The 20922-nt window shown below is 39.6% G+C and overlaps 9 protein-coding genes and 1 non-coding gene across 10 annotated transcripts; 2 read left to right on the top strand and 8 right to left on the bottom strand.

The window, feature by feature from the left end:
- Positions 1-3437: 3437 nt before the first annotated feature.
- ZYRO0F00220r lies at positions 3438-3509 on the top strand. The gene has a single exon. It is a non-coding gene; the product is annotated as a tRNA-Pro (tRNA).
- A 1597-nt stretch (positions 3510-5106) lies between these two features.
- Positions 5107-6714, top strand: ZYRO0F00242g (uncharacterized protein; the record flags this gene model as incomplete). The annotated part of the gene is made up of 1 exon (XM_002497167.1): positions 5107-6714. One exon carries the CDS (start codon positions 5107-5109, stop codon positions 6712-6714), a length of 1608 nt encoding a protein of 535 aa, XP_002497212.1.
- A 117-nt stretch (positions 6715-6831) lies between these two features.
- ZYRO0F00264g (uncharacterized protein) lies at positions 6832-8547 on the bottom strand (the record flags this gene model as incomplete). Its single annotated transcript, XM_002497168.1, has 1 exon — positions 6832-8547. One exon carries the CDS (start codon positions 8545-8547, stop codon positions 6832-6834), a length of 1716 nt encoding a protein of 571 aa, XP_002497213.1.
- Positions 8548-9257: 710 nt separating this feature from the next.
- On the bottom strand, positions 9258-10505 carry JLP1 (sulfonate dioxygenase; the record flags this gene model as incomplete). The annotated part of the gene is made up of 1 exon (XM_002497169.1): positions 9258-10505. The coding sequence occupies one exon, from the start codon at positions 10503-10505 to the stop codon at positions 9258-9260; it is 1248 nt and encodes a 415-aa protein (XP_002497214.1).
- Positions 10506-11003: 498 nt separating this feature from the next.
- On the bottom strand, positions 11004-11963 carry DIM1 (putative dimethyladenosine transferase; the record flags this gene model as incomplete). Its single annotated transcript, XM_002497170.1, has 1 exon — positions 11004-11963. One exon carries the CDS (start codon positions 11961-11963, stop codon positions 11004-11006), a length of 960 nt encoding a protein of 319 aa, XP_002497215.1.
- Positions 11964-12194: 231 nt separating this feature from the next.
- Positions 12195-12869, bottom strand: ACM1 (Acm1p; the record flags this gene model as incomplete). The annotated part of the gene is made up of 1 exon (XM_002497171.1): positions 12195-12869. One exon carries the CDS (start codon positions 12867-12869, stop codon positions 12195-12197), a length of 675 nt encoding a protein of 224 aa, XP_002497216.1.
- Positions 12870-13220: 351 nt separating this feature from the next.
- On the bottom strand, positions 13221-15698 carry PLC1 (phosphatidylinositol phospholipase C; the record flags this gene model as incomplete). Its single annotated transcript, XM_002497172.1, has 1 exon — positions 13221-15698. The coding sequence occupies one exon, from the start codon at positions 15696-15698 to the stop codon at positions 13221-13223; it is 2478 nt and encodes an 825-aa protein (XP_002497217.1).
- A 348-nt stretch (positions 15699-16046) lies between these two features.
- On the bottom strand, positions 16047-17903 carry KAR9 (Kar9p; the record flags this gene model as incomplete). Its single annotated transcript, XM_002497173.1, has 1 exon — positions 16047-17903. The coding sequence occupies one exon, from the start codon at positions 17901-17903 to the stop codon at positions 16047-16049; it is 1857 nt and encodes a 618-aa protein (XP_002497218.1).
- A 232-nt stretch (positions 17904-18135) lies between these two features.
- MDL2 (ATP-binding cassette permease MDL2) lies at positions 18136-20334 on the bottom strand (the record flags this gene model as incomplete). Its single annotated transcript, XM_002497174.1, has 1 exon — positions 18136-20334. The coding sequence occupies one exon, from the start codon at positions 20332-20334 to the stop codon at positions 18136-18138; it is 2199 nt and encodes a 732-aa protein (XP_002497219.1).
- Positions 20335-20618: 284 nt separating this feature from the next.
- Positions 20619-20807, bottom strand: ATP15 (F1F0 ATP synthase subunit epsilon; the record flags this gene model as incomplete). The annotated part of the gene is made up of 1 exon (XM_002497175.1): positions 20619-20807. The coding sequence occupies one exon, from the start codon at positions 20805-20807 to the stop codon at positions 20619-20621; it is 189 nt and encodes a 62-aa protein (XP_002497220.1).
- Positions 20808-20922: the final 115 nt, after the last annotated feature.

The raw sequence follows: 20922 nt of genomic DNA on the forward strand, positions 1-20922 counted from the left end.
TAGATCCTATTGTTCACGTCGAAATCACACGGCGCAATAGTAAAAAACATAAGCGCCTACGTCTCTTGGAGCTATAGGGGAATCTTATAGAATGAAAGGTCACCTTAAAGCTCCATTACAACGAGAAGATCCATAAGCTCACGGGTATTTTTGACCTGGGTGTTCACAATGTGTGTAGCTACCCGGAGATGTATCAGCGATTTTTCCATCATGTGGCAGATATCTTCGGCAAAATTTCAGTTATGGTAATTGCAGTTTTATTTAATGTGGTTGATACGATTATAAAAAGGTCAAACTACTAACTTGACAAGATTTGCTGTCGGTTGTTGCTTTTACCAATTATTTGTCTCACTTTGGCGTTAGAAATCATTGCCATAAATTCCCCTGTACCAAACTGGGGTTCAATCGCTTCATTTCTTACCTGCATTAGCGTTCACCATTGAAACTTGGGTTTGGTACATGTTTCTTTACTTATATTACGCAGGCACCCCTTCAAGCATTATTAAATCCGCATTCCGACATGGGGAAGGTTATCACTTCTCTTTATCTTGCAAGATATAGCGCTAAATCCGCCGTAGGTGCCTCTGTTTTGGGTGCCATTTAGAATAACTTCTTGTCAAATCAAATCACTGAAAGACTCGATAATCCTAAACCAGTGACTCTCGCGTATACCAAACCTTCCATGTTTACTTTGTGGTTCTAGATACCAGTAAAAACTGAGCTACCTATGCAGGGAACTTTTTCAAAAGCTCAGAAGGAATAATTTTTTTTCAGTCATCGCATAGTTTACAAAGAAACTTCGGTTTATCATTTTTATGAGTAGTGATAAGTTTTAATGCTATAGCTTCTATTATTATTTCAATTACTTTTGGTTCTTCTTGGTAGTTACTCATATTCGGATGCACTTTGAAATCCATATATTAAATTCAACAAGGACAATAAAAAACGGGTGATAAATAGGTAAGGCCGTTGGAACTACACATACCCGTTCCTTGAACTTCCTTCTTCCCCCCAAAACTGAACCGTTACACCGCCATCAATGAAACCCTGAATGTTTTCACAGTTTAGGCGTAAGCCCTTTTCTTTTCCCACGATTTTTATTGCAAACTGAGCCGCCGTGGGCTTTGCTCCGTGACATTCAGCCGCACACGTTTCAGCCGTTCCTGCATCGTACTCCGCGTCCGGTAAACAAAGCGTATAAATATAGAAATAGCCTCACCTTTGAAACTGGAAATACAAAAGGAGGAGTGATTCGAGACCTGGTCCAGTTTTCTTTTGGTCTCTCAGAGATCTTTTCTCTGCATATGACTACCGCCGACCCTCAGAAGAAGAGAAACTACGTTTGAATATTTGGAAAATGTCAACAAAGACCAATTATCCGAAACCGATAACCTGGGAAACTTAATTAAGAGGAATTGGAAGCGCTCAACAGAAAAAAAAATTAAACTAGACTCAAAATTGACCCTAGACTGCTTATCATGTTTCTCACTTCAGCTAGACTTCTCAGGCTATAGACGACTTTTAAAAGGAATCTACACTATATTAAACTGAGATTTCAATTTGTAACATTGTAATGAATTATCTCGGTAGACCATGCATTTTAGAGTTTTTGGAGTCAAGATTTTATGGTGGTCGTTCTTATCACTTATCATGTTGGTATACGAAGAAAGAATTTGGATTGAGTAAATACCCTCAAAGCAGGTTCATGCTAAGGATCAAGGTCTCGGATGTGTGCTTTTTCATTACTGGAGCAATTGCTTTAGCCGCAGTACCGCCTGCGTATTTCATTCTGACCCGTCAAATAACAAAGCTCTTTCACTTAAAGACAAGGATATTGGTATATGGTGATTAAAGATTTTTTAGGTGGACGGAATTTATTTGTATGTGCTTTAAAGCTAGACATTATAGATGTCAAGATATGGCTTTTAATAGGATTTCTTTTTCATGTCTTGTTGAAGCTACACCGTATGATGATTCTTCTTTCAACAGCCCCGCGTTATCTAGATGCAGCTACCGACACTTTATTTCGTCTTGGCATTCGGATCGTACAAATGAACATTTTGCAGTAGCTCTATCGGATTTCATTTTGGTGCTCCCAAATCTCAATATCTCGTCGTAGGTTTAATGCCACCAGGGTTTTACCATCCATACACAATCATCAAAGTAAATAATGGTAGCTCTTCCACCTTCAAAAGGAGAAATCTAACGTCCGTTTGAAACACACAACTTTACAAAGCCGGTGTCCCTCGTTACGCAGCTTCAGCTCCCTTTGTACTCTTATTAACACTTTACCAATCTGAACTGCATTATCCAATTAACATAAAGAAAGCGGTAATGAATTATATAAGATCAAGGGATCTTTTAGTTTTCATCTGTTTGGTTGACAGAAAACACTTGGAAAAATAGAATAATAGGACGTCCTTTTTTCGAAACTTACACATGTGTACACATACCGTGACTAACTAGACAAAGAAAAAGAGAAACAATCAGCCAGTGACCGTGTATTACATTTACTCTTCTCTCTTTTCCGCAACTGGCACGTCAGTGGCTCTGCGGAAGACTGGATCTCTGGTGTCCAAGTGAGCGAAAACTGGTGCGATAGCCAAAGCAATGAGATAGAAGACCTTCATTTTAATTCTTGCAAATTGAAGAGAAGATTTTTTTTTAATTGAGCGGGTTTGAAAGTGTTTGATGGGTGGTATCTTTAGTTCCCAACCAGAACAACTACTGAATCCAAACTTTTCTGCCCTTTATATATACGATTCCAGCACTATGTATCTTACGTGATTGATCGCCATGCAGCACGATAAGTTTCCTCGAGCCAAGAAATAGTACCATTGACAGAGTAATCACCGAACAGGAGTGCTGCATACCTCTGTTCGAACTTGCAGCCAGGATCTTAGTTAGTAAACCCGAGGGCAGCAAGATATCAAGACGGGCAAAAAACGCAAGATGAACAAAAGGGTGATCGATGAAATCCCTTATTTTTACTAGCAAAACCTAACATACACACTGATAATCCGCCCCTTGAGGATTCGTCATCGGTGTGTATGCATAGCTAGAACCACTTTTTCTTGTCTTTCAGTTATCAGCACTCATCAGCAGATCAAGTGGGATTATTATGGTAATTGACAACCAACATGCGCTGCTGAAGGGCGGGAATCTATCCGCAACAGAATGATAAACCGATCGATCACACGTCTACCCCCCCCCCTCAATAGTTTGGTTCTGTAATGAACCAAGGTACAATGGTAGACAAATAATATCACGTGCCATCAACTACGGGCAGTAAAACTCAATGAGACTGTAAGCCCTATTATGCTTCTTATGGTTCAAATTACGTGACTCTTCTTCATAATTCATACATAAATCAAATCATAACACTCTTAAGAGTAGGCGTGGATTTTGAATTTCTTCGTAAAACAATTAGTTTCTGAGGGCGCGTGGTCTAGAGGTATGATTTCCGCTTAGGGTGCGGGAGGTCCCGGGTTCGAGTCCCGGCTCGCCCCACTTTTTCATTTTTGCACCCACAGCATTTCCTGTCCCTGTTTCCAGAGGGAAATTGCTTCCGAGGGAATCGAGAGCCGGGAGGCCATCTCCTCTGCTCGCGGAAAGGCGCAACAGCAGAAAAGAAGAAACGTTATAGACGACAGTAAAGAACTAATAATGATAAAGAATTCATTAAAATATATATCATAAATGTCATAGCACATACGTAGATCATAAAAAGAGAGGCATCCCAAACCAAACCCGAATACCCTGACCAGGCTTAGGATCAGGCCTCATAAAAATTGTCCAATAGACCTTCAAAGAACTAAACTAAACCGAAGGTTTATGTAGGAAAGTGGAAACGCTGGACAATCTACGTCCCACTTTTTTACCAGTCTTGGAATTGTTGATCATTCCTGTAAAGTCTTGTTTGTAGCACTTCATTGTTGGCGGTTGTTTGTTTGTATTTTGTATTTGATAAGTTCAGCAGGGAAAGTCAAAGTTTAAGAAAAGTATGGTTTCGCAATATTCCACGTCTTTATATACCTTTTCGAAATTGTAATTACAGCTCATTTTGAGAAACAAATCCCTAAGTAACGAGGATTGAAGCACCAGCTTATTCCCCAAGACCTGTACCATTAGCCCGATATACCGTCTTTATCGCCTTTCCCCCACACTCAAAGTAACGTTCTTCACTGGCGTACCTTATTATTTAAAGGGTACCTTGTACTGTAACTATGCAGTTTCGGTGCATTCAAGGGTTAAAGGGTACTCCGATACTTGGCCTTGGCCTACCCCGGACTTCCACCCCGCACACAATACTCTTAATATGCAACCCCGATGTGAAAACAGCAAGGGGTTATAGAGCGGGTACACCATCCGGAGATCTGAATTCTACTGCTCCACATCATCCATCACCGGCATTGATGTAACTGTGATCCAGGCTCTCCCTTAATGACGTTATCACATCATAAGGAATATAGGAATTTCCAATAAGTTGAAAACGAAAACCGATATTCCCAGTGGAATGATCATCGCATGCGATATTACAATTCGTTGTTATTAAGCGAACTATCAAAAGTTTCAGTAGCGCTCTACACTCTTATTCATCTCGATGTATTGAAGGTTTTAATTATGTGACTTGCTGATTTCCCTGCGTTTTCAAAAGACTGAGCGCATGGTTGCAGATAAAGCAGACAAGAAAAATTCGCCCCATCGAAAAAATCGCAGATCGAATACGGACCGCAAATTTAGCTGTGGATAATGTCTAACCCTGGCGGATTTCCTACTTTCAGCGGGCTTCTAGCGGACCTTTAACGGGTTCTGACAGATTTTCAGCGGATTCCCTCTTTCTAGCGGATCTTTGACCTTTTTAAATGCGGTAGAGATCAAAGGCTGTGAAAAATTTGGTATCATGTTCGCCGTCCGCTCGAAATGTTTGTTTATCAGTTCGAAATCGATTGATAGTTTCTCCATTATCTCAAAACTCTCGGCGTGGGGTCGTTCGAACATGAGATGAGATGGGCTTGAGATGGCACATATAAAAGAATTCAAATAGTACTTGCCAATAGTAATGGTCATTGATATGAACGAACTCTCTAGTCGACCACTACCAAAATGCAGCAGTCCAAAGAGAAGAGTGAAAGTAAAATCTACGATGTGATAGACGTAGAGGAAGGCCATTTAGGCATTTCTCATGAAATTCGGGGTGATCAGCCGGTTCGTCTTGAGAAGAAATTCAATCTTCTTAGTGCCATTGCATCTGGTATTAGTACCGGGAATACTTGGACCGCGCTTGGTGGTGCTATTGTAGCTTCGCTGAACAATGGTGGACCGCCGGGAATCATGTATGAATTTATCGCTGTCAGCGTTTTCTACTGGGCGATTGGTGCATCAATCGCCGAATTAGCTTCATCTGTACCTGCATCTGGAGGGGTTTACCATTGGGCAGCTATGACACCGGGGAAAAAATGGGGGCCTATCTGTGGATGGTTTGCAGGTTGGTTCGACTTTTTAGCATGGAATTTTGGTATTGCATCGAATGCTAACATGGTTGCTAGCATGATCGTTTATTCTTACGGTTTGTTTCACCCCGATACCGAACTTCAAAGATGGCACGTTTATATCTGCTTTTTAATCCTTACTTGGTTATGCTGTTTTGTGGTTATGTTTGCAGATTGGGCACTACCGACCATCAATAGAATTGGATCATTTTTAATTCTTGGCGGATGGTTTGTTACAGTTGTAGTTTGTGCCGTTATGCCATCAACTACAGGTAAGGGCCATGCATCTAATGATTTTGTATGGAGCAAATGGCAGAACAATACTGGGTATAGTAGTGATGGATTTGCTTTCCTTTTAGGTATGTTAAATGGTGCATTTTCGGTGGGTACGCCAGATTGTATAACCCATTTAGCTGAGGAAATTCCTGATGCCGGTAGAAACTTACCCAAAGTTTTATTTTGGCAAATTTTGGTTGGATTCATTACTGCGATTACTTATATGATTGCCATGTTCTATGCTATTAACAATTTACCAATAATTTTCAGTTCAAATACTTTCAGTCCATTGGGGGAGATCTATTTACAGGCAACTAATTCACGGGGTGGTGCTATTGGACTTTTACTCATAATCTATTTACCTATCATCTGTGCAATTGTTGGATGCTACATCACTGCTGGTAGAACTCTTTACGTGTTGGCTCGGGATAATGCCACACCTTTTTCCAAATATTTGGGCGCAATTCATCCTCGATACAAGAGTCCATTCTGGGCCACTTTTGCATGTGGAGTACTTTGTACATGTCTAGGTGCAATTTACGTTGGCTCTGCCACCGCCTTTAATGCTTTTGTTGGATCTTTTGTTCTTTTGACTACGGCTGCTTTCTTCTTAGCGATGCTACCTAATCTTTTGACTAAGAGGAGTAAGCTTCCTTTGGGTTCATTCAATATGGGCAAATTTGGTTATGCGGTCAATATTATTTCGTGCCTTTACATCTTGGTTTTCTTTGTCATTTACTGTTTCCCCTACAGTTTACCTGCGACAGCCGAGAACATGAATTATACAAGCGTCATGGTTTCTGGACTCACATTAATGGTTGCAATTTGGTGGATGGTTCACGGTAGGAAAAATTATAAAGGTCCCACTTTCGACATGGTTGAAAAGGACAATTGTAGTGTACTTACAGATGACTATTTGGTAGCTTCAAGCACTGGTAGGAGTTAGCGCTGCATTTCGGAGTTTTTTTGTATAATGGGTAAATAACAATAGACTTTCATCTGCATGAATGATATGGATATATACATACGTATAATAGTAATTTATGTAAGAATAACATAAGCTTTAATGATCGAATAGGAAATCTAACCTCTTGTTGCCCTGATCGGTAGTGGTATTGATATATTCCACTTGTTCCTCTTTTGACATATTGCTCCAGATCTTGAGTTTCTTTTTGTTCCTAGTCACATAATAGAATTTTGTAAGTAGGAAAAGTGGAATTGCCCCCAACGAAATACAGAATAATTGCATGTTACCTCTGTGATAGTAGGGCATATCATCTTGTCTATAGACCTGATTGGCACAGATACTACCTAATTGCACAAACATGTTGTACATTGCAGACGAAATTGCTCTTGTTCTGATGGAATTGGAATTACGAGAAACCCATGAGACACATATGGCGTGCACGTAAGGTTGTGCATACATTAACATGACCAATGCATAAGTCCCCCAAACGTCGTGCATAGAGCCTTTCCACCACCTGATAAGCCCCATAAATATCGTTGCCCATACAGGCGATATAATACAGACAAAACATCTTTCTTGAACGTATTCTGAGAACCAAGTGATCATTAACAAAAACACAATTTGTAGAACATACGGCGGGATAGTTAATAACTGAACGTCGAATCTACTAAAATGGAGCTGCTTCAGATTAAGGGTCAAATATGACTGAATAGTATCGTTGGGGATATATAGTAACAATCCAACAGCATAAATGGGCCACAAATCATAATCAGACAAAGCCCTCCAGATCATTTTCGGCGTCAAAGTTTGTCTATTGTGCATGTCACCTTTGGAAGGATCATCTCTTAGAACTCTATTGACAACAATTTTCTCCTCTCTTTCATTGAACCAACCTTTAGGATGCATCCAATTTCTAGTTTGTACCGCAGACGGAACCATCCAGTAAAAGGATGACACCCCTATGAGGAAAGTAATGGCACCTTCAATCAAAAATAACCATTTCCAACCTTCCAGACCGCCAATACCGCGCATTCTTAAGATTGCAAATGCCAATAAAGCAGTACAGATTTGGACTACCGACAAAGTAGTCCAAAACCATGAGAGTCTAATGGTCAATTCTTTACTGTTGTAAAAATAACTTAACCAAAGAACCAAATCTGCAATAAATCCACCTTCTAACATACCGATTAAACAACGAGTCGCAAAAAATCCACCTTTACTATTCATTGTTGCTTGACACATGGAGACAATACTCCACAAAACCATTTGCAATGGAATAAATCTATCAGGTCCCAACCTCTTGGAAATTAATTGTGAAGGAATTTCTGTAACCAGGAAACACACATAAAACAACTGATTCCCCGTATTATAATCATCCGTAGTCATACCTAAATCAGATAACATATTATCAGCGACAGCCTGTGCCAAGTTACCACGATCAATCTGCAAAGAAGCAAACATAATACACGCTACTAGTCCGCATCTGAAGTCCAGCTTCCAAACTAGTTTTTTTTCCTCATTTTTACTCCAGTAAAAATTAGGATCGTATGCCTTTCTTGATTCATATCCAGCATCGTCATACAATTTAGCGTAATAATCTGCCGTCGAAGGGTCAGCAAATGGATTCTTCTCAATAGCCTCTGCCGACTCCAAGTCATCTAGTTCCAAAGAATAAGATGATTCGACTACAGAATCAGTAATCTTGACATTCACCTTAGTGCCATCATCCTTTCTAAGAGACTGCTCATTGTCGTGAAAGCTCTCTCCCACGTCCTGGGGATTGTACTCGTAACTATGGCTACTAGCCGACATTTCGCCAAGTTGGTATGTAAAGTGTGTCTAAGGCTTTGCTTTCTCTGAGAGAGAATTAATGAAATCTGAGATCCATTCCATTTTATCTCATCGTAGGGAGGGGTCCTTATATCATTCCCATCCGTCTATCACTTGAACTAAAATTTTTCTCTTCAATAGTGCCCTGACAGTCTACTAGTACAATCAGATAATCACAGTTACCCATCAAAGTCTACTATGGTTAATCATTATGGTGGACGTACATTCTTTTTTCATTCTTTTCTACAACGTAGCAGCTCCTTATTGTCTTTCAGAGTCTCTCAATCTTTTATCGGTTTTTACTAACTAGTTAAGAGCCTTCAATTACGAATTCAAAGTTGTGGCATACCCTCTGACTTTTTGCTGTGTCAACTTGTCTACCTTCATTATTATTCTTGTGGTAACCAAAAGTTCTGTGCCAGTATGTCGCTCGGTGTGTCCTAACTGTGTCTCAAGTGTGGTACATGGACAAAGGACAATCTGCGTAAAGTCAGGTGCATGTCTATTGGGATCATCGGGATGGAAAACTGCCATCATGCTGAGTCAAGAAGGATCAATCAAGCATATGCTCGATGAATTGACTAGATAGACGATAGGCCCACCTTAGGGCATTTTCTTATTACTCAAAAATATCCGTTGCAACCTATAAACATATACTTAGAAAGAAAGAAAAACTACTTTATTTAATCATTTTAATATTTTGTAACTTCTTGTGGAAAGTAGTTTGGATCATTGTAAAATTCAGGACTTTCTATAGGTCTTTCGGCCTGTGGTGTGATACGGAAAGCGTGTCTGTTAACGGGTTCCTCCCAATCGATAACTGCAGAGTGGATCGTCCTTCTATTATCCCAGATGGCAACAGTATCGGGTTCCCAGTATGCCCTTAGTTGTAAATCCAAGGCGTTGTTGAACAAAGAGTATAGGAAGTTTAACAACAGATCCGATTCTGGTTTCTTCAACTCCACAATTCTTCTTGAGAAAGCCTTGTTAACGTAGAGAGACTTTCTCTTCAAAACAGGGTGCCAACGAATCAAGGGATGGATGTGGCCGGTTGGTTCTCTTCTTTGAATACCACCTTGTAATTTTGAATTTTGAGCTTGTTCCACACTGCTATGAATAACGTGCAAACCTTCCAAGAATTGCTTCAAAGTTGGTGATAATCTTTCGTAGGCTTCCACAGAATCGGCAAACAAAGTGTCACCACCGCCCTCAGGGCCTTGTAGAACACTGAAGAAAGTATAAGATGGAGGTTGCAATTCATAAGAGACGTCGGTATGCCAGCCGATAGAAGTGTGACTATCTTCAAAGACTCTTTCAAATTCAGCATGGTCTGGTCTGCGGTAGGTAACGTGCAGTTCTGGTGCAGTTTCTGGATGACCACTTGTTTGATGGATGTGCAGCTTACCAAAATATTTACCGTATTCCACTGCAAATTCAGGGCCGTGTTTAGCAAAATCTTGGTTTCTAAAGACGACAATACCTCTTTGAGCCACTAACAAAGCCAACTCGTCCTTACCCTCAGGAGACAATTGAGACAATTGGATACCTTTGACCTCAGTACCCAACTTAGGAGTGATTCTCTTGGTTTCGACATCGGCACCTTTAGGGAACAAGTTAACCAACTGTTCATTGGCTCTCAATGCTGGGTCGTCGTACTTATGGAAAGTGAGTGGTGGATATCTTTCCTTGGGGTCCCAGGTTGGTAAAAATTCAGGATATTGAGCCTTAGATCTGTATTTTGGATGAATTCTCAAGACACCATCCTCTGAATATTCATCTTGGTCTTTGTAGAAATGAGTATCAAAATTAGCGTAGGTTCCACCTGGACCACCATAGTTGAGATGCAATTTGCCCAGTTTTTCAAGAAGTTGCTTTTCGCCACCATCCTGAGCAACAGTCTTGGTAGCAGAAACGGTTCCGACAGCAGATGGGGGTGACATGGTTTTATCTGACTTTTGTTTGAAAAATTCTTATTCTTTTTCTTATTAAATAAGACCAATGGTTTTTAGTTTGCCTTTGGTATGCTTATACTTCTTCTTCCAATACAGTACAAAACTTGGACCAGAGTTGACATTGAGAACAGGTCCAATATATATACGTTTCGATCATCGTTACCGCACCTATGGTTCTAGAGAAAGTCTACCGGAGGTTCCACCACAATGTCTTGCAAGCACCTGCGCCCTCGAGCAGTATCACTTCTGAATCATTTGTAATGTCCTTTACCCTCTATCTCCATCTTCCATAGGTTGTAGATCCCCGAAGATAGTGCCACAGAAATCACGTGCCGATTAAAGTCTTGATGTCTCGCATGGCTCATAGTGACTAAAGAATGATATCCGGAGTAGAAAAAAAAGAAAAAAAGAAAACGGAAACAATAATAAGGTGATTGATGGTTATCCATTAAGTTCTTGTCATATGGTAACTATAGTCACAGGCCTTCATGAAAAATGGATTCCGACTTGATGGAACGCGTACAACAGTTTGAGAAAATCCGTTTGGTCGCATTTACCGGCTCTTTTCTCACCAAGCCCTGTTTCTTGTAATACGGTCTCAATCTTAGATTTTACCGTCTGCGTCATTGAGCCCTTAGTATCATCAACCATTTCATCGTTCATTGCCAAAAAAGTCTTGTAATTCTTTTCGAGAATGTCGATGACACTTGAGGATTTGAACCCAGCTGCGATTGTTTTGTTTTTACGTACAAAGACAATTCTTAGGAGCCCATCCCATTCATTAAATTCAATTGGTGGTCTTGGATTTTTAATTTCTAATCTGACCACACTGGATTCCACCTGTGGTGGTGGTCTAAAATTGTTCTTACTGACTTTCATAATATGTACAACGTTTGCCCACATTTGAACATTAGCTGATAGTCGACAGTAAAGTGCATCACCTGGTCTAGCAACCAATCTCATAGCAAATTCTCTTTGAAACATGAGGACTGCAACTCTTGGTGGACGTGGTTGATTAATCAATTTAAAGACCAATGGTGATGAAATTTGATAGGGTGTGTTGCTGATGCATACATCGAAATATGGCAAATCGGTTTTGATGAAATCACCAAGTAAGATTTCTAGCTTCCTCTCACCATCAGTACCTCTAACTCTTTTTGTCAATTCTGCTGCCATTCTGGGATCCATTTCCACGGCGTAGGCTTTTCTGACTTGCTCAAGGATACGGACGGTTAAATTACCAGTACCTGGACCCACTTCTAAAACTGTATCTGAAGGTCTTAATTGTGCCTTATCCACAATACCTTGTGCAACGAGTGGGTTTTTCAAGATGTGTTGACCAAGATCAGTATTGAACTTGAAAACGGACCCCAAGTGTTTAGCAGCATCAACCTGCTTATTGGTGCTTGGTGTACCTGTATAACTCCTCTTAGCAGCTTTACCCATTGCTATTCCGCTTGTCTTGCTTTGTATCTATGAACTCTAAGTGCTATAGATCAGCGATGAGATGAGATGAGCGTAGAAATTTTTCATCTGTTGACAGAAAGATGACAGAAAATGACCGGAACCCTGGTATGTCCGATGAATGAAAAAATAACAAGAATAAAATAATAAGCTATTGGTATCATATTATCATTAAATTAAAAAAAAAAAAAAATTTTTTTATGCCGTTAGGTATCAATTTTCGCAAATTTTAAAATCAAGTTTACGAACCACTTTATCCTTTGGGATATCATCGGTACTTTTAGAGGTGAATAAATGTGAATGATCATCATCATCGTGTCGTGTAGTGGAAAAGTACTGTCTTAGATGCTTGTCTCTTGGAGGTGTAATAAAATTCGGCAGTCTAGTTTTTTTTGTATAATGCAAGGTTAATGGTATGGATTCGCTGGTTCGAGGATCTTCTACGGAACCCTCGTGCTCAGATATGCTCAGATCCCTTAGTGGCTTGTGCACGGCAGTAGTAGGTAATTGTGATCTTGTGGGAGAAGAATTTTTTGTAGTTCGATGTAACTTACTTGGAGACATGTTTTCTTTGACACCGCTAAAATCGTTTTCATCGTGGTATTTCATTATGGAATGTGATAATGACATGTGGTTCATTAACGTAGCCGTACGTTCTTCAGGTGTCTCTTCATGCATTACAAAGGGAAGCAATGGAGCTGGTGCAGGTGCAGGATTTTTATCCAATGACGATGTGGGCACATTTCTTACTGGACTGTGTCTTAGTGCATAATCTACATTAACTTGTGAACGTTTAGAAGGTGATACCGAACCCTTGCGAACGGTACTGCTTCTTATATTTGTACTTTTACCAACTAAAGCCGTCCTCCTTTTAATAGGTGAGGACATGATATGATATGATACGATATGGTATGGTACTGTATGGATGCAGTTTTTGAAGAGAAGAGAAAAATGACTTTGAAATAGTCTGCTCTTGAGTCTTTTTAATCCTTTTAAACTTCTAAATCGTGAAGCAAAATTGCATGGCCCTTTTACCTCTTACTGCAAAGAAGTAGTTAATCTACCGCACGCGAAGCGAAAACTTCATCAACGGGTCTTCCTTGAGAACAAGGACGCGTACTCGAGAATAAAAAAGTTGATTATTTTTTGAAAAGCGTCAGGGATCGTCGAGCGTTTCTTCTCCTAAAAAAATTGCACTTCAGTTTTGGGTTAACAAATGGTGTTGGTAGTCTTTTGCCTTCAAGAGATATGTGTAGAGATAAATAGCGTAGAAAATATATACAATTCACCTTCTTGGCTGTAAAGTGGGATGTGTCTATAGCCCCTCTTCAGTTGATCAAGCTTAAGACAAGACAGGGCCAAAGCGAATTCTCCTGTTTTGACAGTAAATTTAACGAATGTGAAATCTGTATGTCTTAACTTCAAATGAATCTCCGTTCCCCATACGGGGTTGAATCCGTTTTCCTTGCACACCTCGGTGGAGATTGCATTAGGCGATGAAGGTTTGGTACCACCTTTGAATACCGTTGGTGGTTGTAATAGTTCTTCGTCGCTGAAAAATTCAATCTCAACAAAGGGTGCGAATAGCTCATCCTTAGTATTTTTGGTCTCTGCAGGTTTTGGAAGCAACTGTGCCGATAACACCTTGAGATGGACCTGAACGGGCGTTTGATAAAATGAATCATAATGAGCTGGTATATCTTGTAATTTAGGGACTGGTTCTCTCAAACTTAGTGGTTTAAGAACGTATCCTGAATGTAACATACCATTTTTCTGGTTTGACAACTGGAACATGGCTAAATTAATCTGCTGGCCCAAGTCATTAGTCTGCCAATTGAGAGCTACAAATTGAGCGCCCAGTCTCCAAAATTTTATGGGGTTAAAGTTAGATGATTTGTACCGAAATGCATGAGGATACACACGCATTAAATGACGCCTGTTATGCTTGTCAATGGATAATTCTTGGATTCTATCATTGCAAAGGTTGTCTATCTTTCTTTCATTTAATGAAAAACAGTGTGTAGTTGTCTTGGAACCTGGTAACGAAAAATTCCTAAATTTCAATCCATAAATGGCTGAAATGGTTAAAAGTTTTTCACTTACTTCTACACCTTTTCTTATGTTCACTCTTCGTATCCTGCGAATAGTAGTTGGGTTGGCGCTTGATGCAGATTTGGTTTCCTTAAGTTTTATCATATTTTCTAATTCCGATTCATAAGATGAACTATAAGATGAGGAAGCACCCTCCCACGACATAGTTCCCCCATTTTGTAAATCTGGGTTGAAAACGTCAGACACTCTTTTCGTCTTCTTAGCCTTTAAAAGAATCTTGTGTCTTAATTCATTGGGGGAAGGTAATGGGCCATCTTCATTGATGTTTTGATACAACATGGAGCCCAATGAATTCATGAATATGGACGCTGCAATTGCTTGATTTTCCCTGTTGCAATTGGTCTCCAGAGATATGATCAAGGGATATGGTGATGTAATAAATGCGTATTTGCGAATGATTTCTATAACATTTATTAGAGGTATCGCCGGAGTGAGAAATCCGTGACATACAACTGGACCTATGTCGTCATCCCAGATGTCAATCTCAATACATCGGCAGCCTTGTTGTAACGCCTGCATATAACCTTCCACAGACGGCGTTTCGCCCACCTGTTTACCCAACAGATACGTATTATGAGAAGACGCCACAAAATACTGGTTTAAGGGTCTATCATAATCTTCCTGCATTTCCACTGCATGAGGTTGGGCTCCTAAATATTTGATAAAATCGTCATAAGTGAAACCGCCATCCTTTGTCTTTTTGAATCTGCCAATTATAGCCTGGGCATCCTGTTCAGAAGCTTGTTCACCCTGTTCTTGTGTCAAAAACTGGTGAAACTCCTGTAAACTCATTGCAGAACGTCCTAGTGTTATAGAATTCCATAATTGCTTGAGTTCAGGTCTGGTCTTTAATAGCGTTACAAAAGTTTGGAACTCCTGGAAGTTCAAAAGACCATTGTTGTTAACATCTGCCATGCGAAAAAATTTCTTTAAATGATTCGTAGAGCAATAAATGTGAAATCTATCACATAATTTTCTCACATCATCAAAGGTTAGGGTGTCTTTAGTTTCATCCTCTTTCCTTCGAGAGACCGTACTATGCCAATGAATGTTAGCGAATTTTTCATTATCAGGAACAGATATACTTTCCATTAATTCCATTCTTAATTTAACTAACCCACATATGCAATTCATAAAAACGTCAAGTTCCTCTTGATTATTTGCTACCACATGTAGCGCCTTCAACTTATTAGAGACGTAGTATATGACAGTAACCCAAAGATGTGACACTTTGATGGATACCCCATACTGTTCTCTATAATTACTTGCCATCTCTCCAGTACGAATATCTTTGATGGAATCCAACGGTAATCTTTTACCCCCATCTTTCCATACAATAGCACCACTGCTTTCCAATTTGAAAAGATATTCCACTTGTTTTTTTCTTCCTATTCTTCTCATCCATAATCCTCTCTTCATTTTATCACAAGAAGCTGATAAGACTTCAGAGCTCGAACCCGTATTTTCAATATTTTCTATTATATCCTGAAAGGCACAAGGATATGCAATTGATAAACTGGAGTGTCCATCTGAATGTGTATCTTTCAAAGTAGAAGTAACAAAACCAGACGTTCTTCTGAACATGGATCTCAAATTTCGTGACATACTTAAATCTGTATTAGCTGTAGTTACGGTTCTTTTAGTCACTCTACAGACATTTTTACAACTAATACAGTCAGACTCAAGAGATACAACTCTCTCTAACCAGATCGAATATTAATAGAGGGAAATATAGCTAAAACTGTGATATCACGCAGCAATTTGGTACCGTCTTGCACTACACTCCCTGTAGGCTTCTTCGAGGTGACTTTAGTTCCCTGTGTTATGTACATTTACAAATTTACGTATGCCGTTAGTACCTCGGGGCAGGCGATGACTTGAGATGCGATGAGATGACTTACACATTAACATGTGACTCCGGAATTAGCGTATATTACAGGTTACTTAGGGTGATTATATTTTGGTCATAAAACTATTGTCATGAGTCGCTAGCAAGTGCGTTTTAGTCATCAATATATCTTTTAATGGTGTGGGGGGTAAGAGATGACCAACACCATCGCTGTTATTGTTGTATGTGAATGTATAAGGTGCCCATGGTGGATTAGACTTCTCAGGTGGACGCCAATTGAATTTAAAGGATGCATGGTTTTGTAATTTGGGGATATGAGATGGCATCTGTGCATAGTAGTTTATTTTCTCTACTTCCAGATCTTCTAAGCATCCATGATTTTTAATAGAGGTGACAATACTGGTGATATCGTCGTCTGGCATTGGAGTCTCTGGCCTTTCCAAAAGAAGATCTGATTTTTCTACTGGGGTTTCTGGTCTTTCTAGTATGGCTTCAGGTTTTTTAAATGCAAGTTGTGGTACCGGTTCCATCGAAAGACTTGATGATCTCGATATTGCTTCATCTTTGGGCGAAGGTAAATTGTTCAGAAATGGATTGTTAACGTCGTTTTGGGTGGGTGACGTGACCATGACTGGTTTAATATTCATCTTCTTCAGCAGTAAGGCACCAAATTTACCTCTAGCTGGCTGTGGGGGTAGTGAGCTCTGTTCAGTATCTGCAGTTTCTGTACTCCCCATAGAAAGCGATCTGAATCTTGATGACAAAGAGTCGAAGCTCGATTCTTCAAGGAATGAAGATGAGGCACTTAATACTCTATCACTCTGTGGTCTCATATCTAACCATCTTTGTGCCAATTCATTAGTAGTAGATGCGACCTCAACATCTAGCAGTGAAAATTCCAATGCTCTGTAAATCACATTAAATGTCTTGGTAACTATGTTAGTCTTGCTTCGTAATTGTTTTTTAACTTTGTCTTGGGCTTCTAAATTGTTTCCATAGTCATGAACTTTGGATTCCAAATGCTCAATTTCACCCAGTATCGACTGTAATTCGTGATTCAAATTGAGAAAAAGTAAATTCCATCGTTTATCTACCAATTCTCTTTTCAGTTCCCGTATTTCCTTAACCATTATATTATGTTTATCAAGCACCTCTCTATGTTTCTCCTTCAAAAGATTGGTCAAATGGTCGATGTGTATTATGGTACGTTTACTAAAATGGTCAATCCTAGCGGGTAAAATCTCGGTAAGACTCTTACTGATCGGTGACACTGTTCGTTTGATATCCAAATATTTCCTAGAGAGAACTTCTTCTATAGGCGAAAATGTCGGTATCGTAGCTTCAGCGGTATCCGTATGAGACGCTAGTAATCTAACCACATGCTTTAAGGTAAATGATGGAGGATGTCGTACAGGTGAAGTGAACCTTTCCTCCTGTACTTCAAAGCACTGATTAATATTCGTATCGATGACTATTCCTAACGTATCGATATTATCTTTAGAGATTTCATCGAACTCAAGTGAAGCTTCTAACAATGGCATCTTGGAGTTTAGCCGTACCTTCAATTCCACAGCAAGAGCTGTACAATCTTCAATTAGATCGAAAAGTCCATCGCATTCGTTAACTAATTCTGGCGACATTAATACTAATTCCACCAAATCTAGTAAGTGTGATAACGATGGTTCGATCTTGTTTACTATGTCCACCAGATCATAATAAGCCTTCTTACCCTTGGCTAACCATTCCATAAAGGATAACATATGAGGTTCATCAATAGACACGTCTAATACGCGAATCACCTCATTTTTGATAGAGGTTAGCTGCTTGGATAGCCATATTAACTTGTTGTGATGATCCTGCTTTAGAGATGTGCTGTTACCGATGTAGGTCACCGTTTCTTGAAGATCTGGAAGTATTTGTTCAAAACAAAACTGGGCATCAGGCTTGGAACTACTGTCCATAATCCTTTGGCTTTGACCACAATTACTAGAATGAATACTCGGTGAATCTACTCTCTTTTTATTTGAATTGACCTCCCCATTGTCTTTGTTTATAAAAGGTTGTGAATCCTTTGAGAACGCGAACGTTAACAAGCTGCTTCAACATGCAATTTGGCGACTTGATATTTACAGACGATATAAAGGCCTAAGAAAATCATTTAAAAAGAAGAATGTGATTGTTCAGTGTATTTCATCAAGGTGTTATCTTGATAGGTTTGCCCTCACTTGAAACATCCTTGAAGATTTCTTTCACTGTTGCGTCAGGAGATTGACCAGCTTCCGGAAATCTTTCCAAAATCTTTTCAGCAATCTGTTCCACTACTTTATCTTGTGTTGCATTGGGAGGCGGTGGTGGCAGACTATCATTCCCATCTGATCTACTTGATTTCTCAGTTAGTAGTTTGCATAGTTCACTGTTAGGATTAGCAAACAATTCCTTAAATTTACCTGCTTCAATTACTGATCCATCCTTACCAAGTACAATAACATTCTCGGATCTTTTTATTGTGCTTAAACGATGAGCAATGCTTACAATGGTCATCGATCCACTCTTCATCAATTGACCGAAAGTGTAATTGATAGCGCCTTCGCTTTCCACATCAAGTGCTGAAGTTGCCTCGTCTAAGACCAAGATGTTAGGTTTCTTGATCAAAGCTCTAGCAATCGCAATACGTTGTCTCTGACCACCACTCAACAGTGCACCCTGAGCGCCAATCATGGTATCGTACCCATCGGGGAATTTAGTGATAAAATTATGGCAAAAGCACTGCTTGGCGACAGATCGTATCTCCTCTTTTGTAGCCGGTTCAGCTAAACCGTAGGTAATGTTGTCTCTAATGGTACCCGACATGAGAATGGGTTCTTGCTGTACTAACCCAATATGACGTCTCAACGTTTTACAATTAACTTTAGAAATATCCTGACCATCAACTAAAATTTGACCATTTGTTGGATTGTAATAACGCAATAGTAACAGGGCAATAGTGGATTTACCTCTACCACTGGGTCCCACAATGCAAACGTTGGAACCTGGTGGTACCTTAATATTGATATCCTTAAAGATCTGATTTTCTGGTCTAGTTGGATAGCTGAAGGAAACGTTCTTGAACTCAATATCACCTTTACCAGGAATGTATTTCTGACCCTTTGTAGGACTAATTGATGAGATGTGATCGGTCAGATCGAACAATCTAGAAGCAGCACCGACACCTTGCATTAATTCCGAGTAAAAAGTCGTCAAACCAAATACTGAAGATCCCGTATACTCAGTATAAAGCATGAATGCAGTCAAATCACCAATGGTTAATGAACCTTGTAAGACCAAATACGATCCATATAGCAAAACCACAATGAATGACATATCACCAAGCATGGTTGTTGAAGTGAAGAATTCTGCATTTATGAAAGCTGCTTTTCTTCCCACATTATAAATTCCTCTAATAGCACCGTTATACCTGTGTAATTCACGTTGTTCAGCAACAAAGGACTGCACAGTCTTTACACCACTTAATTGTTCTTCAGCGACTCGGGTCAATTGACCTGTAGCTTCTTGCAAATCCTTCGAAGTATGCCTAATCTTCTTACCAAAAACAGATGCACTCCATAGTATGGGAGGTGCAAAGAAAAGAAGTACGCCTGATAGTTCTGGGGAAATAGATACCATCATTCCAATACCAACACCACCGCAGATAAGCGCTTTAAACCCATCTGAAACCTTTTGTGTCATTGATCTAGAAACGACGTACGCATCTGATCCCAATCTAGATATTAAATCACCCACTTTATGCGTATCATAAAATTCAGAATCTTGATGTAAAGTCTTATTCATAACACCGGAACGTAACCTGGCAACTACTCTTTCACTTAGAATTCTTAACATGACAATTCTAGCGAAATTAGCAGCTGTCCCCACAAGTAATAACCCTGCAAACACGCCTAAAAATTGATAAATGGTGAGTCCAAACGCAATGGGACCCAGATCATCCATATTAACATTCTGTAGATCCTTGCCTTCAATACCCTTTCGTAAAACATCAAGAACCAAACCAATCACTTTAGGTATACTCATACCTATAACGCACGAGATTGTCAATAATGCAATCGCTGCACAAAGTAGTCTCCAATCCCGTTTAGCTAATGAGAAAAGTCGTACTGCATCCTTGTATGAAGATTCCTTTTTTTGAATCGGTTCTAATATCTGCTTAACTGGTTTTGGTCTATTTTCCTCTTGTGATGGTGATAGTTGTGAATTCCATCTAACGCCTATCCTGATCGATATCAGTGATATTTGTGGACGTACTATGTTAAGTGGTCTAATATAGCTTAAAGGTCTCAATTGAGACTTGGATAATGGCCTCAATATCCTCGGTACTGGCCTCAATAGCGTCAGCATGGTCGCTTTTGAGGGAGGTTTGAAGTCGTTTACCGTAAGCACTGTATGTCAAAGTTCGGAGTGTCAATATAAGTTTTATAGACGTACTTGAGTATATGTGTAGATGAATATTCATATCCTAAATAAAAAAAAGATGGGAAAAACCACGGAAATGGTTGAATTGGATGGGGTTTTTCCTGAGGAAATGCTCTTTTGTAAGTAATTATTCTTTCAATGTCATCACGAGCTTCTAGCTATTTACTCCCCTTCCTTCAACAACAACACATTCCAATAGTGAGACTCATCTAGTTAACGAGGGGCTTAGGTTCACCTTGAGGTTCACCCTTTTCGAATTTGGTGTATTTTGAATCGACTCTGTCTCTACTCAACACAGCAGCAGTTTGAGCTTCTGGTTTCAATGCAGAACGCACAGTCTTTGCAGCAACAGACAAGTAAGCGTTGTAGGTCAATCCGGCTTTCCTCCAGGCAGACATTATTGATGTTTCTAATATGGGGATTGATAAGAATGGATATAAAACACCTTCAGAACCTATTCCTTTAACAAAAGGTTAGTTAGTTCTAAAGTTCGCTCACTTGTTCCTGCGTTTT

The sequence above is a fragment of the Zygosaccharomyces rouxii genome, assembly GCF_000026365.1.
Source record: "Zygosaccharomyces rouxii strain CBS732 chromosome F complete sequence".
Taxonomy (NCBI): Eukaryota; Fungi; Ascomycota; class Saccharomycetes; order Saccharomycetales; family Saccharomycetaceae; genus Zygosaccharomyces; species Zygosaccharomyces rouxii.